The 20,218-nt window shown below is 54.1% G+C and overlaps 2 protein-coding genes and 1 long non-coding RNA gene across 7 annotated transcripts in view; 2 read left to right on the forward strand and 1 right to left on the reverse strand.

Annotated features, from left to right (window-relative positions):
* Positions 1-7,639, forward strand: part of Hsd17b14 (hydroxysteroid 17-beta dehydrogenase 14) — a 12,251-nt gene extending 4,612 nt beyond the window's left edge. For all 4 annotated transcript variants that reach the window (XM_046466285.1, XM_046466286.1, XM_046466287.2 and 1 more), the window contains 4 exons: positions 6,304-6,408; positions 6,698-6,765; positions 6,881-6,977; positions 7,080-7,639. In XM_046466285.1, coding sequence (XP_046322241.1) covers positions 6,304-6,408; positions 6,698-6,765; positions 6,881-6,977; positions 7,080-7,253 — 444 coding nt within the window. In that variant the 3' untranslated portion in view covers positions 7,254-7,639. The remainder of the gene's footprint in view (positions 1-6,303; positions 6,409-6,697; positions 6,766-6,880; positions 6,978-7,079) is intronic.
* Positions 7,640-8,537: 898 nt separating this feature from the next.
* Positions 8,538-12,437, reverse strand: LOC124107943 (uncharacterized). Its single transcript, XR_006856567.2, has 4 exons — positions 12,358-12,437; positions 11,829-11,947; positions 9,635-9,741; positions 8,538-8,835 (listed from the first exon to the last, which is right to left on the reverse strand). It is a non-coding gene; the product is annotated as an uncharacterized LOC124107943 (long non-coding RNA).
* Positions 9,018-20,218, forward strand: Bcat2 (branched chain amino acid transaminase 2). Of its 2 annotated transcripts, none has more exons than XM_046466283.2 (11): positions 9,018-9,126; positions 12,682-12,756; positions 13,062-13,265; positions 16,019-16,129; positions 16,209-16,328; positions 16,465-16,628; positions 18,110-18,252; positions 18,399-18,484; positions 18,671-18,811; positions 18,881-18,955; positions 19,823-20,218. In XM_046466283.2, the coding sequence occupies exons 1-11, from the start codon at positions 9,103-9,105 to the stop codon at positions 19,859-19,861; spliced, it is 1,182 nt and encodes a 393-aa protein (XP_046322239.1). In that variant the 5' UTR covers positions 9,018-9,102; the 3' UTR covers positions 19,862-20,218. The 2 variants fall into 2 exon arrangements, with proteins under 2 accessions (XP_046322239.1, XP_046322240.1); XM_046466284.1 differs by lacking the exon at positions 9,018-9,126 and adding an exon at positions 9,205-9,267.

Below are 20,218 nucleotides of genomic sequence, written 5' to 3' on the forward strand. Positions count from 1 at the left end.
TCAGTGGTTAAGCACTCCTGGGTTCAATCCTCGGCACCAAAAACAAACAAAGACAAATATTTTGCATAAACAACCGAGTTTCTGGTTTCTCTTAAAAAGTTGGCATAGCAGGTTAACTGGACCCGTGGGGGAGGGGCCCCATGTGTTAAGTGCAGCCCAGCCATCTGTGTCACACTAGACCCACCACTCCTTATTGGGCTGCCTGACTCTGTCACCTGCGAGGGATGTGCACAGAAGCCTCACATGGGGTAAGGGTCTAGGTCTCAGGACCAACTAAGTTTCTGTTGCTTCCTACTTACACTATTGTACTGCCGGAGTACGGCTGGCTAGGCAAAATAGCTGGGGGGTGATGAAGAACTTGTGTAGATTGATACAGCAGGAGTAGGAGACATTTATTGCAGGACAGGAGCAGTATTTATATATTCCACACAGCTTATCTAATTAGCATAAACTAGATACATCAGTCAACCAATAAGGAATCTCCACACTTAATGGCTCGCTTTTGTTACTTCTCAAACCACTCCCTCTGGCATTTTGCCAGGTACCATCCAGACTTGTTTACGAACTCTAACATTCCCCTGGCAAAGTGCCAGGTGTTATTTTGACTTGTTTACAGACTCTAACATTGTACAAGCAATAAACCTGTCTGTGCCTCAGTTTCTCATATATAAAATGGGGCTAATAACGGCCTCAAATTCAGACTTCTTCTGGGGATCAAATGAGATGAGGCACTGCCGCAGTCTGGCTGGGCACAAATGCCACAGTCTGGCTGGGCACACAATCACGAGCCACCACACAGCTTGTAGATTCAAACAGCAACTCTTTATTCCAGAACTCACACCAGCCGTCTACAATCACGTTCTGGGGAAATCCACGTTCTCTGCCCAAATCCACCTCCACTGGGCTTCTGTCTCCCAAAAAATACTGTCTAAATCCCGTGAGAACTCAAGGGGAACTCAGGCAGCAGGATACGCCCTGTTCCCAGCAGGAATAATCTTAAACCTTAAACCTGGAACCTAAACTGGGAATGCCCTAAACACGATTATCTTAAAACCGGGAACACCCTAATCTGCCTTGGTCCTTGAGCAAGGTCACCTACATTCAATGTCACTGCAACATGTCAGCAACATGGGGTACGCTGGCAAGGAAATTGTCATACCTACTTGGCTAATGGCTCCCAGCAAGGCACGGTGGCACACACCTGTAATCCCAGCAACTCGGGAGGGTGAGACAGGACGATTGCAGTTTGGAGACCAGCCTCAGCAACTTGAGACCTGTCTCAAATGAAAACTAAAAAAAAAAAAAAAAAAGAACTGGGGATGTACCTCAATGGTACAGCACCCCTGGGTTCAGTCCCTAGTCCTAATAATAATAATAATAATAATAATAATAATAATAATAATAAAGTAAATCAAATACTCATTAAGTTAGAAGACACCTGGCATAGATTTACCCTCTGTAAGTTATTGTGGTTTATCATGAACCTTGTACCTTGTGGCCAATCCACTTCACTCTATGTGAGAACCATGAGACATGTTGGGCAAATGGAGCCTAGGGAAGTAGAAGGGAAAAGGTAAGATCTGAGCCAATCTCTGTGGGTGGGAGGGAAGTGGAGAAGTAGGGCATAGGGTGTTTTACTTCCTGAGAAGAATGTGCAAATGCCCTGGGGCAGGACCACTGGGTATATCTCAGGAGAAACCCCATTTCTTTTTTTTTTTTTAATTATTATTAACTTTGAAACAAGGTCTCGCTAAGTTGTTAGGGCTTTGCTAAATTTCTGAGGCTGGCCTCAAATCCTCCTGCCTCAGCCTTTTGAGTCTCTAGGATTACAGGTATGCCCCACCACTCCCTGTATAGCCCCATTTTTTCTGTTTGTCGACTATCTATCATAGGGCTGGGGATTTAGCAGCATGCAGAGCACTTGCCTAGCATGCATGAGGGTCCTGGGTTCAATCCCCAGCACTAAAAACAAACAAACGAGACTGAATGGTGGAGTGCTTGTCTGTCTTTCTTCCTGAATAACCAGTCTACTTTCCCTGAACTATCTGAGAGTAAGTTGGAGGCATGTTTTTGTTGCAGTGCTGGGGATTGAACTCAGGGCCTTGTGCACACTAGGCAGGAGTTTTCCCAGCCTGGCCTGTGCCCTTTTACCCCTAAGTACTTTGAAGTGAATTTTCAAAATCAAGAGTAATCTCTTATACAATCACAGTAAGACTTTTCAAAATCAGGGTGCACATGCACCTCACAGTTATCCTTCATCTAAGAGGCAAAGAGAAAAGCGTTGTTTTAGTTTAGAATCAGATTTAACTTTATGTTAATTAAAAAAAAAATCCTTGGGGTGGAGGTGCACCCCTGTAACCCTAGCTACTTATGAGGCTGGGACACAAAGATGACAAATCTGAGGCCATCCTGGGCAACTTAGTGAGACTGCCTCAAAATGAGAATACATAAACAAAATGGGTTGGGGATGTGGCACAGTGGAGAGCACCCCTGGGTTCAACCCCCGCTGCCTAAAAAAAAAAAGAAAAAAAAATACTTGAGCACTTGTAAGTTGCTGCCATCACCGTCACCACCAAAGTCCCTCGGAAACTCTACTTTCTTACTTACTTATTTTGTAGCACTGATAAATGATCCAAGGGGCACTCTACCCCTGAACCACACCACCAACTCTTTATTTTTTGAGACAGGACCTCACTAAGTTGCTGAGGCCCTGTCTCAAACTTGTGATCCTTCTGCCTCAGCCTCCTGAGCAGCAGGGATCGCAGGCGTGGGCCTTGTGCCTGGCCCTTGGGGACTCTTTATTTTATTTTTTTATATTTATTTTTTGTATTTGTAGTTGGACACAATACCTTTACTTTATTTATTTACTTTTATGTGGTGCTGAGGATCCAACCCACATGCAAGGTGACTGCTCTATGGCTGAGCCATAAACCCAGCCCCCGTTTGGGGACTCTTAAATTGTTGATTCTGGGGCCCTGGCCAGGAATGGGTGTTGGGAGGGGCCTTGAACCAGAATCTGCGGGTCCTCGGCCTTCCTGGGAGATATGGATATAAGCCCAAGGTTGTGATTCCCTGGGCTGGGAAGAAAGGAGGGCAGGACTAGGGATATTTAACGTGACCAGGGAAGTAGGGAGGCCGCATGGATCCCCAGGAGGCCGCAAGTGAGTACCAGGGTGTCACTTTAGACTCTGGGGCCCCGGCTGGGCTCTGGGCCGGTTCCCATGACCCAACTCCTATGTGTTTACCCACCAACTCCTGACGGGCCAGACACAGTTCCAGGTGCTGTGGACGCACCAGGGAGCAAAGTGCAGCCAGGCGTCCCCATGTAAACACAGGGAGTGTGGAAGGAGGTGGGTGAGGATCTGGGCAGGGGAGTCAGGGAACTGGTTGGGCCTGGGATCAGGCTGGGCATCCAATGCCATGAAGACTGAGTGCCATTAACTGGGCCAGAGGGTGGAGGAGTGAGGACAGGTGTTGTGCCAGGGCCTGGCAGTGAGAGAACATAGGCTGGTGCTGTTGAGGGGCTTCGTGGAGCCAGGGGGATTGAGGCAAGAAGGGACAAGGCCGGGACAGTCGTGCAGAGTCTTGCGGGCCATGCCAGGGGACCTGGTCTTTCATCTTGGAGCAGTAGGGAGCTATGGCAGGTGTTTGTGCAAGGAAGCGCTGAGAGCTTATTATCACTCCTAGCAGCCCCCCTCCCCCTCGCTCGCTCGTGCATGAAGAACACATCAGAGGGCCAAGCATGACGCAGGAAAACCAAAAGCAGGAGAGAGTCACGTTTGTCCAAGTGAGACCCGGTAGGCTTCAAGGTCCCCGTTCTGCTGGGCGCGGTGGCCCCTGCCTGTAATCCTAGTGGCTCAGGAGGCTGAGGCAGGAGGATTGTAAGTTCAAAACCAGCCTCAGCAATTTAGCAAGGCTCTAAGCAACTTAGTGAGACCTTATTTCAAAATAAAAACATAAAAAGGGCTGCGGGTGATGCTCAGGAGTTAAGCACCCCACCCCGGGTTCAATCCCCAGGACCAAAACCAAAACCAAAACAAAACAAGGGGCTGGGGTTGTGGCTCAGTGGCAGAGTGCTTGCCTACCACGTGCCTACGAGGTACTGGATTCGATTCTCAGCAGCCCATATAAATGAATAAAACAAAGGTCCATCAACAACTAAAAGCAAGTACCATGGAGGGGACAGGCATTGGGGGGACAAAGGGGAGACTCTTATTCAGGAGACACTGAGGTAGATGCCCAGGAGAGGGGATCAGGAGCTGTAGACAGGGCTCTGAGGCAGATCTAGAAGATGCTGGTAGAAACCAGCAAAGTGCTCCTCCCAGTCCCTGCCACAGCATTTAGGAGAACCAGGAGGGAGGGGGAAGCCAGCAACTCTGTAGCTACCTAGGGATACCAAGTGACCCTGAGAGACCTGGGGAGAAGGACACTGGCCAAGGAATGTGGGAGGGGGGAGAGCCGGAGTGTGGGACAAATATCTCTGAGCACCAGCTGTGGGCGTGCCCGGTGCAGGGAGGAGGTAATGGCTGGGTCCCCGTGCTCCTGGGCCTTGTTTGCAAGGTTAGGGGTGTGGAGGAAGTTAACAGCAGGTCAGGTTCAAGGTGGGGCTGCCGAAGGAGGGTGTCGAGGCCTGAGGGGGAGAAGGTGCAGGGGGTTCCCTGAGCAGGAGGGCAGAGAATGCCCCTCCCCGAAGCCCAGGCATACTGTTCATGTTCAAATTATATTAGGGTTCCAACAGAGTTGTCAGAAAGTCTCCTTTGTTTATGGGGCTTGGCGCTTTACCTCTGAGTTACATTCACAGCCTTTATTTATTTAAAATTTGAGACAGGGCCTCTTTAAATTGCTGAGGCTGGCCTCCAACCTGTGATCCTTCTGCCTCAACCTCCCAAGTCACTGGGATTGTAGGCGTGTGTGTGCCACTATACCAGGCAACTGTGCCACCTTGCAGGCATGTGCCACTACACCGGGCAACTGTGCCATCTTGCAGGGTAGTTTTGGGGTTAAATGAGCTAAGTGGTGAGAATACCTGAGAACAGGGCAGATATATACCAGATCTGTCCTTCTTTCCTTCCTTCCAAAACATAATAGGTCAGAAACAGGCTTGGCAGGTCCCAGTTTTAAATAGGATGGTCAGGAAAAGCCTCACTAATAGGTGGCACTGGAACAGTGTTTGAAGAAGCTGAGTGGGTGTGATGACCCACCATTGCCCCAGTTTAGCATTGAAAGTGTGGACTGAGGCTGGGCACAGTAGTGCATGCCTGAAATCCCAGAGGCTCAGGAGGCTGAGGCAGGAGGATCACAAGTTCAAGGCCAGCCTTAGCAACTTAGCAAGGCCCTAAGCAACTTAGTGAAACTCTGTCTCAAAATAAAATAAAATGGGCTGGGAATGTGGCTCAATGGTAAAGAGCCCCTGGGTTCAATTATTGGTACCCACCCACCCCCCAAGGAAAGTGTGGACTGGACACCTCATGTTCCCAGAAACCCTTCAGTCCTGGGCTAACTGGGATGGTTAGCAAGGCAGAGAGAACAGCAAGTGCAAAGGCCCTGAGGTTGAGATACGCAAAGTGCATTTGAAGATACAGTACTGAGAAATGGTGGAGGTTTGCAAGAGCTGGAGGGGTGAACCAAGAGGGAGTTTATTTAGATTTCCATTCTGAGAGTCTGGGAGGGAGGTGCTGGCTTGTGTTCATGAATGTTTACAGGCAGGAACAGGCCCTGGATGGCTGGCTCAGCTGCCCAAGGCAGGCAAGAGGAAGGATGGAATTTGAATGTATCCAAGGTCATGTGTAGAGAACCCACCACACTCACCCGAGTGCCAGAATGCGCGGAGGACCTCCAGGGAGCTGCTCAGGGGGAGTTGGCAGAAAGGGGTGCATTTCAGGAAGGCCTCCCACTTCACATCTGACCACAGAGCTCTCTATAGAATTCAGAGAAACGTCTCCCCTCCAGGGGTAAAAGCACTGCCTTCCATTTTTGCAAAACTTACAGCCTTCTGAATCTGTCTCCCATTTTCCTGATTTGATGTGGATGGCGGGTTGTGTAACATAAAGAGACCCAGAGAGAGGGAGGCAGAGACCCAGCAGAAGAGACACAAAGAGAAGAGAAATCCCGTCCAGTCAAGGAGCAACTCTCATGGCTGAGACCCGAGGCACTAGGGCCAAGCCCGGAAAGTGCCCCCAAGATCAACTAGGAACACGGAGGAGATGGCCAGTGTGCCCGAGGTCAGCTTTCCTATGGCTCACCTTCAGCACACTGGGGGAGACCCAGAGACTTGGGGGCTGATTCTGCCTCCTGTTTCTCCAGCTCACCCTCCCCCACCTGAGGAAGACCCAAGGCAACGTCATCAACATCTCCAGTCTGGTCGGGGCCATTGGCCAGTCCCAGGCGGTTCCCTACGTGGCCACGAAGGTACCCCAGTCCTTGCCCCTTCCTTGCCCCCCACCCCACTTTCTGGGAGCCTCAGCTCTAAACCCAGGATCTTAGGAGCAGCTGCCACCCAACTCCCCGATTCAGCTCTGAGACACAACAACCTGTGATCAATGGCTCTTGGCGCGTCTCTCTCAAGAAATGGCATTTTAAGAGGCATATGAGGAGGGGAAGTTCTGATGCCCCTGCTTGATGCCCCCTGGCTAGAAGGAGTGGACGGAAGGGCCCCAACTTCTGGGACTGAACTTTCTCCCTGGCCTGTTTCCTACAGGGGGCAGTAACAGCCATGACCAAAGCCTTGGCCCTGGATGAGAGCCAATATGGCGTCCGAGTCAACTGGTGAGCCCCAAGCAGTAGGCTGTGAGTCTCCTGGGGGAACTGGGAAGACTGGGAGTGAGCCCAAGAGGCAGCAGTTGGGACACACTTCTCTGATCCCCTCTCTCCCTTCCCCCAGTATCTCCCCAGGAAACATCTGGACCCCATTGTGGGAACAGTTGGCAGCCTTAACACCAGACCCCAGGGCCACAATCCAGGAGGGCACCTTGGCCCAGGTAGGAGTTGAGGACCAGATCCAGGTGGAATGGAGGAAACTTGGGGGTGTGGCCATCTGGTGGGGGCTCCCCTTGACCTCCTTTCTCCTCCTCTCTCCCCAGCCCCTGGGCCGCATGGGCCAGCCAGCTGAGGTGGGGGCCGCAGCCCTATTCCTGGCTTCTGAAGCCAGCTTCTGCACAGGCATTGAGCTCCTTGTGACTGGGGGTGCAGAGCTGGGGTATGGGTGTAAGGCTGCTCCGGGCACCCCTGTGGACCTCCCCACTTGCCCTTCTTGATTGCCCACATTTCCACTCGAGCCTCCCTACCCAGCATTTCCCACCCCAAACTCCAGCCTGTCCCATCTACCTCCCAGGTCCAGCCCCCCCCAGACGTTTAACCCACATAGGAATGCACCGGATCACCCCTTAGAGTCCCCAAAAAGCAATCTGCAGTCAGAAGGAGAACAACGTTATATGTATTTCCTGCCCTTTATACAAATGTGAGCACACCAGGGCAGTAGCCCACAAGTTGCCTCCACCCTGAAGGATGACAGTTCCCGGAGGGCTTTGAAGCAGGTGCCCCAGTGGCTCACGGACGCCAGGTAGAGCAGTTCAGCTTCACCTGGGTGCTAATTAGAAGTCACACAGGGGAGAGTAAATTAAACGCTAATTAGGATATATAATGGAGAAGGAGAAGGCCTCTTTATTCTTGACCCTTGGGGAAAGTAGTTTTGACCTCCTGGCCTGTGGAGCAGGAAAGTGACTACCAGGACAAGTCCTGAGGGAAGAGGAAGCGGGGTTGAGACATCGGGGTCAGAGGGAGAAGGTGCTAGGGCCAGGACTCCCGAGTTTTGGCTGAGGGAGGTCTCTTGCGGCGCGGCGCCCAGTTGCAGCAGCGCCCCGCAGGTGAGGGGGTGGGGCTGCAAAGCTGCTGCGGATTGGCCGCCGCGGGGGGTGTGCGGCAGTCGCTGATTGGCTGCGGGGGGCCGGGAGCGGCCTGTGGGCGCCAACCCTACAGCCCCCGCCCGGATGGTGGGGGAGGAGGACCCGGGTGGAGAGAGGAAAAACAGCAACATCTGCAGGGGAGGGACCGTGATGTGGTTCCTCTGTCCAGTAGCTGTTTGAGGTGGGGGTTGGGGGGACTGGGGCTAGGGACAGCATTTGGTGCCATTGAGGGGGTACAACTTGGGGGGAAGTGTCCCAATATTATGGAGGTACATGGCTTAGGGACCGCGTTTTGAGGACGCAGCAGAGATGAGATTTCAGTGTTAGGGTAACGCGGATGCAGGGATTTAGGAGACCACTGATCACGAAAAGTTTGGGGCACACAGTGATGGGGGAGCACAGTCAAGAGGGTCACTGTCTCAGGTCTGAGTTGCTAGGGGGTCGGAGGGATCCTGAAGGACTGCGATTGGCTAACTCTGCCTCTGGAGTCCTGAAGCTGGGGGATGCTCCTGGAGGGGTGTAACCAGGACACCCTGCGCCAGGGGCTCTTCTTTGAGGCTCACTGATGAGTGAGATGTAGGCATGTGTGCAATTTTTCGGGCTTCACTGATTAAAGGGACTGGAAGGAGGCATGGCGAACTCTGTGTGCTTTTAGTTCAGAGTTACAAAGAACACACACATATTTTCTCCTCGTTAAGAAAAAGCCATATTCAAATAGGAAAGTATCCAGAGTGCAGAGTGAAGCTCCTTCTTCATCCTCCTCTGTCCCACTCAGCAGAGCCCTTTTCCAAAAGCCACATTTCTTTATGCCTCCGCTGACATTTACAGTGAGCTTTTCTTTTTCACAAAGAGATGGCGTAACCGACTTTCAGCTCCTTGCTTTGCCTTCTCTTACCTCGGGATGCTTGTCCTGTCCGGCTCTCCAGGAAAAACTCTATGAAAATACATTTTCAAAAATTACTGGGCATATGAAGACGTGTGTGTGTGGGGGGGGAATGAGGGAGGAGTGCATTTCAGTTCCTGCCTCGTACAGCGCATGTACTCCGCAGCAGGGCCTGGCTCACTATTTGGGGAGGCCTGGCCCCAATTGGGGTGGCCCGCGGGCAGGCATCCTGCGGGAGGGGGCGTACGCGGGGCGGGGCCGGAACGACTTTCTCTGGGGCCGCGCCCCGGGCGGGCGCAGTTACGCGCCGCACTGGTCATGGCCGCGCTCGCGCTGGGGCAGGTGGGTTCGCAACGCCAGCTGGGGGTCTGGGGGTCTGGGGGTCTGGGGAACCCGGGGGTGGGGCGCACTTCCGGGAGGATCATGGGCGCGCAAGCTTTCTCGCTCAGCCCGGCTTCTCTGGCCCTGAGATTCCGTGGCGCGGTGCGTAAGAAATGGGGTCCTTTGGACAGGAGCCCTAGGGTTTAAAGGGCTGGGGGTCGGGGGCAGGTAATTGTGGGGAGGGCACCTGGGAGGTTGCCGGGGAACGTGGAGGAGGGGCTCGCCCTGAGGAGGCTGGGGACCAGGGTGGGGCGGAACCGTTGCGATTGGAATAACGTCTTGGGGAGTCGGGAGGGAGCTGCCCGCGGGGGGCGCGGCGGGATCTGGGGCCCTGGACCTCCAGGTGTTGGGGCGGGAGGAAGGCACTGAGCTCAGCCTCAGGTCTCGGCTGGGAATCGGAGCCGAGGTCCTGTTTCTCGGAAGGAAAGGTCGGTAAGACAGATGGGGAAGGTTCATATGAAGTCTGCACCTGGTTAGAGATTGAGGCAGCTTCTCCCTGTGAAGGTCCTCCAGGCAAGAGCGGGATGGTCTGTTCTTACCGATGATACGAGGTCAAACGGCTGAGTTTCCTAGAGCCTATGATTATAGAGAACAGAATTTCTTAGGAAGGAAACCACTGGGTCCATACAACCCTTGACAGCTGCAGCATAACCTTGGGAGAAATGTTTACTCTTAAGTTTGCACCTGACTTTATCTAAGTTTCTATCCCAGGATGATGCATAGCAAGGCAGATTTTTTACTTTTCCCAGGTCTTAGTGACAGGGATAGTTAGTGTTGGGCAGATACTGTGGGACAGGCCTGGGATATGACAGGGGCACCCTGGGCACTGATGGTGACACAGCTGAGCTATGGTGGGACAGTGCTGGGGTCTGACGGGTGTAGTTTGGGGCCATGATGTGGAGAGTCCTGTCATGGCACAGTACTGCCATAGTAGGTGAGTCCTAAACTCTAATGGGACATTCCTGTGCTCTAATGAAGACGGTTTGTCCTGTAATGGAGACAGTCTGGGGCTGAACCTGTGATGGGCACAGTCAGGGACTCCCTGGGAGGTCCTGGGGTGTGAAGTGGACAGTGACCTGCAGGGACTGGCCTAGACTGACATGGGAATAGTTCTTGGATCTGAAAGATACAGCCGCTGGGTCTTGACAGGGACAATCCTGGAATACAGAGGAAGAAGATTTTGGCTTTGGAGGCAGACATTCCTGAGCTGTGTTGAGACACTGCTGGGTTCTGGAGGGGGAAGTCCTGGGAAGTGACTGGAGCCATCTGGGGTTCCGATGTAGAGTCTTGGATGCTCTACAGGACAGCCCTGGGCTGGGATGCAGAGTGAGTCCTGGGCTACAAAGGCAAGTTCTTGACGTGATGGGGTCAGTCCTGGGCTGTGACAAGGACAGTTTGGGGCTATGAGAGGAAAACTCCTGGTGTTTAATGATAAAACTCTTGGGCTCTGTCAGAGACAGATGTCCTGTGCTGTAGGGGACACGGTGGAGGCTCAGTCATATTACCGAGCCTTTCTTGTGCACCTACCCCTCTTCTTCATTTCGTTTTGGTACTGTGGGTTGAATCCAGGGGTAGTTAACCACTGAGCCATATCTCAGTGTCCCCCACCCCACCCCGTTTTAAAATTTTGAGTTAGGGTCTCATTAAGTTGCTTAGGGCCTTGCTAAATTGCTGAGGCTGCCTTTTAACTTGGGATCCCCCTGCTTTAGCCTCCTGAGCAACTGGGATCACAGGAGTGCCCCACCACCACTGGCCCCCTTCTTTCTTAACTCAGCCTCCATCCTTTTACACTCCTGGTGTTTAATGATGAAACTCTTGGGTTCTGTCAGAGACAGAAGTCTCCATTTGCGCATTTCCTCTGGGCTCCACTCCGTAGTTTGGGGTCTGGGATGGCAGGGTGCCCTCCTCACCTTAGAGAAATGCCCAGGAGGAGGAAGGTAACTTTACTCACTGTCACAGGTTTCTGACACCATGCCCTGTGCCTTCTCTGCCCTGCGGGGTGTGCTCTGTTTTTCTGCTTCTCCTGCCTCCAAACACCTCTGAGACAGTGTCTCTCCCTCTCCCTCAGCTCTCCTGCCACCCAGGGCTCTGAGGTCTCACTTTTGTCTGTTCCTCTCCTTTCCCTCACCTTGCCTCTTGGCTTCTCTGTATTCTGCTGTCAGTCACTTCCCTGGTTTCCTCCAGGCTTTGTTACTTTGCCTGAGTTCCTCTCTTTCTTTCTCCCTCTCCTTTTGTCTCTCTCTGTCTCTCATCTTGGTTTTTCTGTGATAGACACATTTTGGCAACTCGGCCTTGATGCCTGTTCTTTTCAGTTTGTTCTCCATTTCTGTTTCTTTTTCTCATTCTTTCACTTTCCTCTCTAAATCTCTTTTATTTATGTGTCCTGGCTTCCTCTGCTATCTTGTCCTTGTGCTGGCTTTCCTGTACTGTGTGTTTGCTCTCCATACTGTGGCTGTCCTGTCCTTTTCTGTGCAGAGCCTTGGCCACAGGGCCAGGCAGGCTCCATGTTACACACAGAGGCCACGTAGGGGAGGGGAGGCACACACTGTAGTCAGCGATCATTCCAGAGGCCCTTGGGCCTACACCAGCAAGGCCGCATCTCAGGCTTCACTGCCCAGAGTCTGTGACACTGCATCCCATAACCCTGTCTCCCCATAACTCACCTGCTGGCCAGTGATCCCTGCCATTCATATCCATTCTTGCCAGTTGGTGACAGCTCTCCTGGCTCATAGGGAGAGTGCAGGCTGCTCTGTGTCCTCAATCCTACAGCCCAGCTGTCTTCCTGCAGGGTTGGGGAAAGAAGCACTGTGAGTGGGAGATCCCCAGGGTGGGCCACCCTGCTAGTCCAACAGACCACTGTGCCCTGCTCTCCTCAGCGAGGTCTGTGAGGGAAGTGTGCACCTGAGCATGGTCTGTTGATGATTTGGGTGGCCCCCAGGGTCCTGTGCTGCCCCTCAGCCTCTGAGATCTGAAGGGCATTGGATTCACTGCTGAGGTGGCACCCATGGTGTGGGGTCAGGCGCTTCAGGTGATCTCGATCTAATACCCAGAAGTAATAAGCATTGAGACTCCTGGTTCCGAGGGCAAGGGCTGGGGGCCTGGATTCCTGAGTTCTCAGGGAACAGGGCCTATAGGTCCCTTGCTCACCTGACTCCTCTTGTGACTTGGGTCCCTTGGGAGGCCTCTGCTTACCTGCACACCTTCCGTCGTCCTCGCCTTGTCTGAGCTGGTCCTAGGCTGAGGTCAAAGTTTCCTGGGGTGGGAGGCGCCTGCTTTTGACTTTGCCCGGGGTGGAGGAGGGGGCCTGGAGCCCATTCAGCTCCCTCTAGGGATGGCCCTAGTAGGACTCTCTGGGAGCACTTGGCTAGAGCCAAATGCCCTGCCTGAATGCACGGGGACTGTGACAGGGACACCAGAGGGTACTCCTAGGTGCAGGAAGTGACAAATGAAATACTGGGACCCTTGCTCTCTCCCACTGCTGGCACGTCACCTTCCTCACTTCTCTTTCTGTCCCAGATCTGGTCCCGGAAACTTCTCCCTGTCCCTTGGCTTCTGTGGGGTCTCAGAGGATGTGCCTCCACCAACTTCAAGGTGAAAGGAGGGACCAGAACACCAGGGAGGAGGCTGGGGCCTGGACTCTTGGGCCTCAGAGAGGGGGACAGGGGCTTGGACCCCTAAGTCTGAGGGAGGAGGGGATTGGCAGCTGGATCTGGGCATCTCCAAAGGTCTGCAGCCTGGAGGTGCAGGTGGGTGGCAGTGGTGTAGCACAACAGCCTGGGGAAAGGCTGCATTTCCCAGAGTCCACTGGGGCAGGCACTCATGAAGAGAATTATAGCTTTTCAGTTGGACACCTGTGACCAGATTCCTGGACGCCTGGGTGTCCCATCTTTTCTCAGGCTGCAGACTTGCAGCTGCAAATAACGAAGGAGCCACGAAAGAAGCCCAGCCCCAGCGACTCCCTGGTGTTTGGGAAGACGTTCACCGACCACATGCTGATGGTGGAATGGAATAGGAAGAAGGGCTGGGGCCAGCCCAGGATCCAGCCCTTCCAGAATCTCACTCTGCACCCAGCCTGCTCGGCCCTCCACTACTCCCTGCAGGTGGCGTGGCCGCTGACCTCTGTCCCTGGTCCCGTGTGCATCCCCTCCTTGCTGTGCCCCTTGCCAGCTCCACCTCCCTGGGTTTGCTTTCCACAGGCGTTTTTCCACTCACTCATCACCAGCTTTCCGGGGCCTCCTGCACTTCACACTGGGGTCCTGGTTCCCTCACTCGAAACTGCACCGTGGTTACAACCTGGTGTTACCTAGACTCCGATGAGGCAGCGGGGGAGGCCAGGGTCTGTCTAGCCTAGCTTGAAGGAAAGTGAGGCCTTTCCTGGCAAAACCTAGGAGGCTTAGGGTGTCAGTGGGGAAGGGGCCAGTCAGTGGGAAGGGGCCAGTCAGTGGGAAAGGGGCCAGTCAATGCAAGGCCCAGACAGGAAGGGCCTGGCATAATAGGGAGGAATTATGGGATTGGAGTGTGTCAGAAGACACTAGGGGTGTTATCAAGGCCACCGGAGGAACTGAGGCACTGGACCTTGTCCAGGGGTGCTGGGAGCCATGGAGGACTCTGAGCAGCGGAGGTGCAGGCCCAACCTGGGTATAGTAGGACCTCCCTCTTGCTGTATAGACTGGAGTTGAGACTGGAGGCCAGGAGGTCAAGGCTGGGGCGATGATTCAGGTAGGAGAGGATAAGTAGGCGTGGAGATCTGAACTGGGGCCACAGCTGTGGGACTTCTCCTATAGCAGCCCTAAGGAGCTTTCCGTTTTTTGCAGCAGCAGCAGCAGCATAGTATTCCATCCTAACAATGTCCTGCATTAGGCAGTCCCCTATTTTGGGGCACTTGGGTTGTTTCCAGCCTTGCCCTCTTATAAACACAGTTGCAATAAACAACGAAGTGCACCTGTCACTTCCTCTAAGTGCAGGTGTATCTCTCCACTCAATTTCTACAACTATTGGGTGAAAGTGCAGGTACACTCATAATTTTGAAAGGTATTGCCACATTGTCTGCTACCGAAGTTGTATCAGTTTCTACACTCAGCAGCCAAGCCTGTTTCCCAAAACCTTAGATAAGCCTTGTCCAACTTTTAGATCTTTTCCCTTCTCCCAAGTGGTTTTAAATTATTATTTATTTTTGCAGTACTGGGGACTGAACTCAGAGACTTGCACATGCTAACCATGCAGTCTACCATTGAGCTATACCCTAAACTCCAGGAGGTTTTTTTTTTTTTTAATGGAATCAAATATAGTCACTCTTATTTTTTGGCTTTGTGATTTGTCGAATTTAGAAAGACCCTCCCCAATTTAAGGTAGAAAGCAGTTAGCTTGTGTTTTCTTCTATAGCTTTTATGGTTTAATATGCATTTTTTTTCCACTCAAAATTGCACTCTCTGGAATTTTGTCTGGTGTGAGGCAGGGGTTCAATTTCATTTTTTCCTCTGTGGGTGTTTGGTCTTCTTTCCCACTGTGAGTCAGTCCCCTCATACACCACTGCTCCCAGCCACAGCTCTGTTTTTTCTTACAGTGCTGGGGACTGAACCCTGGGGGTGCTCTACCACTGAGCCACAACCCAGCTCTTGTTACTTTTTATTTTGAGATAGGGTCTCACTAAGTTGCCAAGTCTGGCCTCAAACTTTGTATCTTCGTATCTGAGCCTGGGGTTCCAGGCGCGGGCCACTGTACCCCCCCATCCCCACCCCTCTTAACCCTTATTAGTTGTATTTCCCCCCAAAATATCCTGCCTAATTTTACTTCATTCATTTCATATTCATATTAATTAAATCCACAAAACCCACGCTGTGCCAAGTGGGGTCCTGGATGCCAGGGGCTGTGGGGTCTCTGATGAACATGTCCAGTGCCCTAGGGCTCTCTCAGCCTGGGTGGACACTGAACAGGCACCCTACGGAGCCAGGGGCAGTGGCCAGGCCCCTGATGTGCGTGGGGGCGAGGCTACACCATGAAGGTTATGATACTTGCTTTTTCCTGGCTGTGTTTTGCTGTCTGTTTTTGTTTTTACTGGTGCTGGGGATGGAACCCGGGCCTTGTACCCGTAGGCGGGCACTCCACGCTGAGCCACCCCAGCCCTCGGAGGTGCCTGGGGCTGAACCCCATGAGATGAGCTGGAGGACATGGGTGAAGGGAGGGAGGACCAAGCCACTGCAGACCCTGGGAGCAGGAGAAGGCCAAGGTGGCCACCTGTGGGGAGAGTGGGCAGGAGTTAGTCTAGGAGCCTGCAGGTAAGAGGCCAGGTCCAGGACCTCAGAGGGCACGGTGGGGACTTGAGCTTTCTCCTGAGAGTAGCATGGTGGGGGTGGGGATCAACTTTTTTTAAGTTAAAAAAAAGTTTTTATGCGACATTCGAAACACAGAAGTAGGTAATAGGAGGCACATGCTTCCTCTGTTAGCTCCTTTTGGCCCAGAACCTTGTCTCCGCTGGACTTACTTCCATTGCCTTCCACTTTGTGATGAGAAGCAAATCCCAGACAGTGGGTTATTCCATCCATAACCGTTTCAGTATTTCTCTAAAATACCAGGGCTCTTTCAAAACTTTCACAGGTTTATCATGCCTGAAAAATATGAGCAGTAGTTGGAGGGGCTCCTGTGGGGGGTTCTCTCTGGCTCCCTGTGGTCCGCAGTATCCACAGAAGTCCACTGCCACCTTAAGTCTACCTCTGTCTGTCTGCCTCTCTGTCTGCCTGCCTCTCCCCATCTCTGACTCCATCTCTGTGTTTGTGTCTTGGTCTGTCAGTCTCTTGCTGTCCCTCTGTCTGTGATGACCCAGGGGCTCTGAGCCTCCGCACACCTGTCCCCACAGCTCTTTGAGGGCTTGAAGGCGTACAGAGGCCAGGACCAGCAGGTGCGCCTCTTCCGGCCCTGGCTCAACATGGACCGCATGCTGCGCACAGCCCTGCGCCTCTGCCTGCCGGTGAGCAGCCTGGCCTGCCTGTGGGGGGACGGGGAGGGCCAGAGCTGCGGGCCTCCTGACCCGTGTGGGGCCTGCCCAGAGTTTCGACAAGGTGGAGCTGCTGGAGTGCATCCGTCGGCTCATCGAGGTGGATAAGGCCTGGGTTCCCAGGGGCACCGGCACCAGCCTCTACGTGCGGCCCGTGCTCATAGGCACCGAGGTGAGCCCCCCCTCAGGGCTGGGGACTCCTGGGGACCCCTGGGCTAGGGGAGGGAAAGGGGCTGGGCCTGGACTCCTGGTCTGAGAGAGGAGGCTGGGCGACTCCAGCTCCTGAGGCTGCCCCTCTGCCCTCCCAGGACTCGCTGGGTGTCAGCAGCGCCAGTCAAGCCCTCCTGTTTGTCATCCTCTGTCCTGTGGGCTCCTACTTTCCTGGAGACTCGGTGACCCCTGTCTCTCTCCTGGCCGACCCGACGTTCATCCGCGCCTGGATGGGTGGCGTTGGTGACTACAAGGTGGGAGGGTAAGTAGCCCCTGCACCCCTAGAATGTACCATGCACTGGAGACCAGAGGCCAGGGTGCAGTGCCCAAATTTGGGGGTGTTTCTGGATGTCAGTTTTCCTCACTGTCCTGTTTTACATGTTGGGGCAGCTCTGCCCACGGACTGGGATATGATGTCCACTCCGTGTGCGGGGCTCAGGGCTGATGGCCAACGTTGGGACAAGGATGAGAGCATCGCGCAGATGGACAGATGAACTCAGAGATGGGAGGGCCTGCGTGGAGGTCAGTGGGGAGGCCAGGCTGCTCCCCTGGAGACCTCCGGAGAGGAATCTGCGTCTGGCTCATTGGTCTCTCCTCCGGGATCACTTGCCCTTGCTCACCCAGTCTAGGCTGTGTTTCCCGAGCCTGGCTCCCATAGTCACGTGGACTTCCTGCGCCATCCTTTCTCCAATAGCCTGGCTCATCAGGGCAGGGGAGAGGCGATGGGGCCTCCTGAGTGAGGTGGAGGATGGTCACTGGTCACATCGGACAGAAAGTGGCACTGGGGGTTCATTTGAGTTCCTTCAACACACATCTCATGAGGTCTCCTTAGGCCAGGCCCTGTGGTGGCTGAAGCTGGGGACACAGATGAGTCAGAGCCAGCCTGTCCTCTGGGGCTTCTGGCTGGTGGAAACTCCAGGGTCCAGAGCCGCATGGGCTCTGATGGGGGTGACATAGGGCACTATGATCAGCTTCACAGATGAGGAGGAAGGATGTTTCTTGGGTTCAAAGGTAGTAAACAAAGCCAGTGCTACTGTGGGCACATGTAGTCCCAGCTGCTCAGGAGGCTGAGGCAGGAGGATCACTCGAGTCAAGGATTTGAGACCAGCCAGGGCAACAGAGGGAGACCCTTTCTCAAAAACAAAAGGTAGTCGGTGTTTTCTAGTTGTGGGGCCACATGTGTGGGGGTGAAGGGGATAGATGGGGTCACAGTGAATGTCCAGGGAAGTAAACAAGATCAGTTTTTGTGAAAGGCTCAGAACACCAGGCGTGGGCTGGGATCGTGTCCTGGGGCAGTGGGGAGTCAGGAGTGGCTGGCTAGTAGGTGAAGGTTGAGGCCGACTCTGAGTAACAGATAAAGGTATTAAAACAGGGTGACACAGGGAGGGAGCCCAAAGAAGGCCAGAACCCCACATGGAGGTCTGGAAATACCTCTCGTAGGGTGTCACATGGGAAATGGTTATGGAGGACATTTGGGGATTTGGTTTGGTGAAAGGGTGAGGAAGATGGTCCCAGCAGAGCAAATGGCCGTGCACTTGTGATCTGGAGAACAGGAAGAGGCAGGAATGGGCAGACGCAGCCCCAGGTCTGGACACCAAGGGAATGGCTGGGGATTGTGTGTTGGGGGGGCACTCTGGACTGGGGAGGAGCAGGGTCAGCCCTGGATGGCAACACTCTTCCAGGGCCACGGTGGGGGAAGGATGGGCGTCCCCTACCCAGTCCGACCAGGCAGCCTTCCACCAGGAATTACGGGCCCACCGTGTTACTGCAACAGGAGGCACAAAAGAAGGGCTGCGAGCAGGTCCTCTGGCTGTACGGGCCTGACCACCAGCTCACTGAGGTGGGCACCATGAACATCTTCATCTACTGGACCCATGAGGACGGGGGTGAGCCCACCATGACACAGCCCCACCCTGGATGGAATCCCTAGCAGGTTGCAAGGGCCAGGGATTCTGGGAGAGGGGGAGGCTCCTAGGAGGATGGGCAGTGCTAGAAGGTTGTAGTAATGCCCTGTCCCTCACGCCTGTCCTAGTGCTAGAACTGGTGACCCCCCCACTGGATGGCATCATCCTGCCTGGAGTAGTCAGACAGAGTCTGCTGGACCTGGCTCAGACCTGGGTGAGGGCGGGTGGCGTACCTGTGACGGGTCCCTGTGTGTTGGGGCTGGGGCACCAGGGGCTGGGGTAACATGTCATGTCTCGATCCCTTCACTCTGGGTCTGTCACCCTCCTTGGGCCTCTTTCTCACCACCCTGCAGCAGGGAATTCTCTGGTGGACTCCTTTGTCTCTGCCCCTTGCCCGCAGGGTGAGTTCCGGGTGGTGGAGCGCAAGATCACCATGAAGGAGTTGCTGCGGGCGCTGGAGGAGGGCCGGGTGCGGGAAGTCTTTGGCTCAGGCACCGCTTGCCAGGTCTGCCCTGTGCATCGAATTCTGTATAAAGACAAGGTGAGGTGCAACCCCGCTGGGGGCGGGAGAAAAGGGGGAGCCTAGTGCTCATGGCACCTTCTTCCCCAGCACCTCCACATTCCCACCATGGAAAATGGGCCTGAGCTTATCCTCCGCTTCCAGAAGGAGCTGAAGGCGATTCAGGTGGGTTGGACTCACTGGGGAAATGGGCTAAATGTTTGTTCCCAGAGAAGTTCATGTACCTTGAGCATCTGGACTAGGAGCCCACCTCCCCCTCAACACTCCCAGGAATGATAGCGGTACCACCTCTTATCGGCCTCTGGATCAGAAGCCTCCTGGCTGAGTAGGTGGCCTGGACCACCACCTCTTGGGGCTGAGTAACGCTGTCCTGCAAGCTTCAGGAGCCCCAGGGTAACACTGTGGTGTGAGAAGCCCCTTTCCCATGAGTCCCTGTGGCCCCTGGGTCTCCTGGTGGGAGAACTCCCCTTTCCAGGAGCTTGTGGGACCAAGGCCTGCCCTCTAGCCACAGGATTCTGCCTCCTGAGATTCCCTGGAGCCCTAGGCTTTCCCTCTGGCCTAGGAAGTTTTCTTCTGAGCTTCTGGCCCTTGGCCCCCTCTCTGGCCCAAGAATGCTTCCTCCCATAAGCCTCTGGAGCATTTCTGTTCTTCTGAGCCAAGAGAGCTTTCTGGGAACCTCTGGGCTCCTTTCCTTGGCTCTCTACCTAGAGCTGCTGGGTTTCCTGGCTGCCTTTCCTGAGGACTTGGGACTACACTTCTGGCTCGACCAGGCTTTCTAAGTTGAAAACGACTTTTCCAAAATCCTTTCCGGGTCTTCAGTAACTCCTCTCTTTGCAACTACTTCTCCTTTAAGCCTTTGTGTCATTGCCTTGATTTTCCCTCCCCGGGATTGTTGGTGGGCCTCCTGGGAGGTGGACTACATTTCCCATGAGGTTTCAGGGTACAGTTCCAAAGGCACTCTGCTTGGGACGCCCCAGGGCCTGCTGGGAGTTGCAGTGCAGCTCCCCCTCATGCTCCTCCGTTGTCCTTCAGTATGGAACAAAAGCCCACAAGTGGATGCTCCCAGTGTGACGCTGGGCCGCGCCGACCCCTTCAGATCAGCTTCCAGCCCGGCCCCGCCTCCGTACCGCTGACTCTCCTGAAGTGCAATAAGAGGAGGCCCGGGCCGACGCCTGGCTCTCTGACGCCCCCACGTGGCCGCTACACTCCCAAAGTCACACAGGCCAGAACCAGGCATTTTGGACCCTCGCTCCGCATCTTGGGCTCCAGGAATCAGGTACCCCTGGCTGCGGCGTGTCGTGGGGGTCAGGGAAGTGCCTTGGCCACGGCTCCACATCTTTCCGTTCTCAGGCCGGACCCGGTGCTGCCGTTGGTTATTTTTCTCTCTGTTCTTGCTGCAATTTTGAAATAAAATGCCAAAGAACAAGA

Source organism: Marmota monax, unplaced genomic scaffold (genome assembly GCF_021218885.2).
Source record: "Marmota monax isolate L192 unplaced genomic scaffold, Marmota_monax_Labrador192_F-V1.1 WCK01_AAM20220418_F8-fsc00160, whole genome shotgun sequence".
Classification (NCBI taxonomy): domain Eukaryota; kingdom Metazoa; phylum Chordata; class Mammalia; order Rodentia; family Sciuridae; genus Marmota; species Marmota monax.

What these genes read in the sequence shown, in the direction of transcription:
- Bcat2 (XM_046466284.1), top strand. Translation starts at nt 9,208, where the DNA reads ATGGGCGCGCAAGCTTTCTCGCTCAGCCCGGCTTCTCTGGCCCTGAGA. An exon ending in GTGCCTCCACCAACTTCAAG is followed by an intron (nt 12,757 to 13,061) that starts GTGAAAGGAGGG and finishes ATCTTTTCTCAG; the next exon opens with GCTGCAGACTTGCAGCTGCA. An exon ending in CTGGACCCATGAGGACGGGG is followed by an intron (nt 18,253 to 18,398) that starts GTGAGCCCACCA and finishes CGCCTGTCCTAG; the next exon opens with TGCTAGAACTGGTGACCCCC.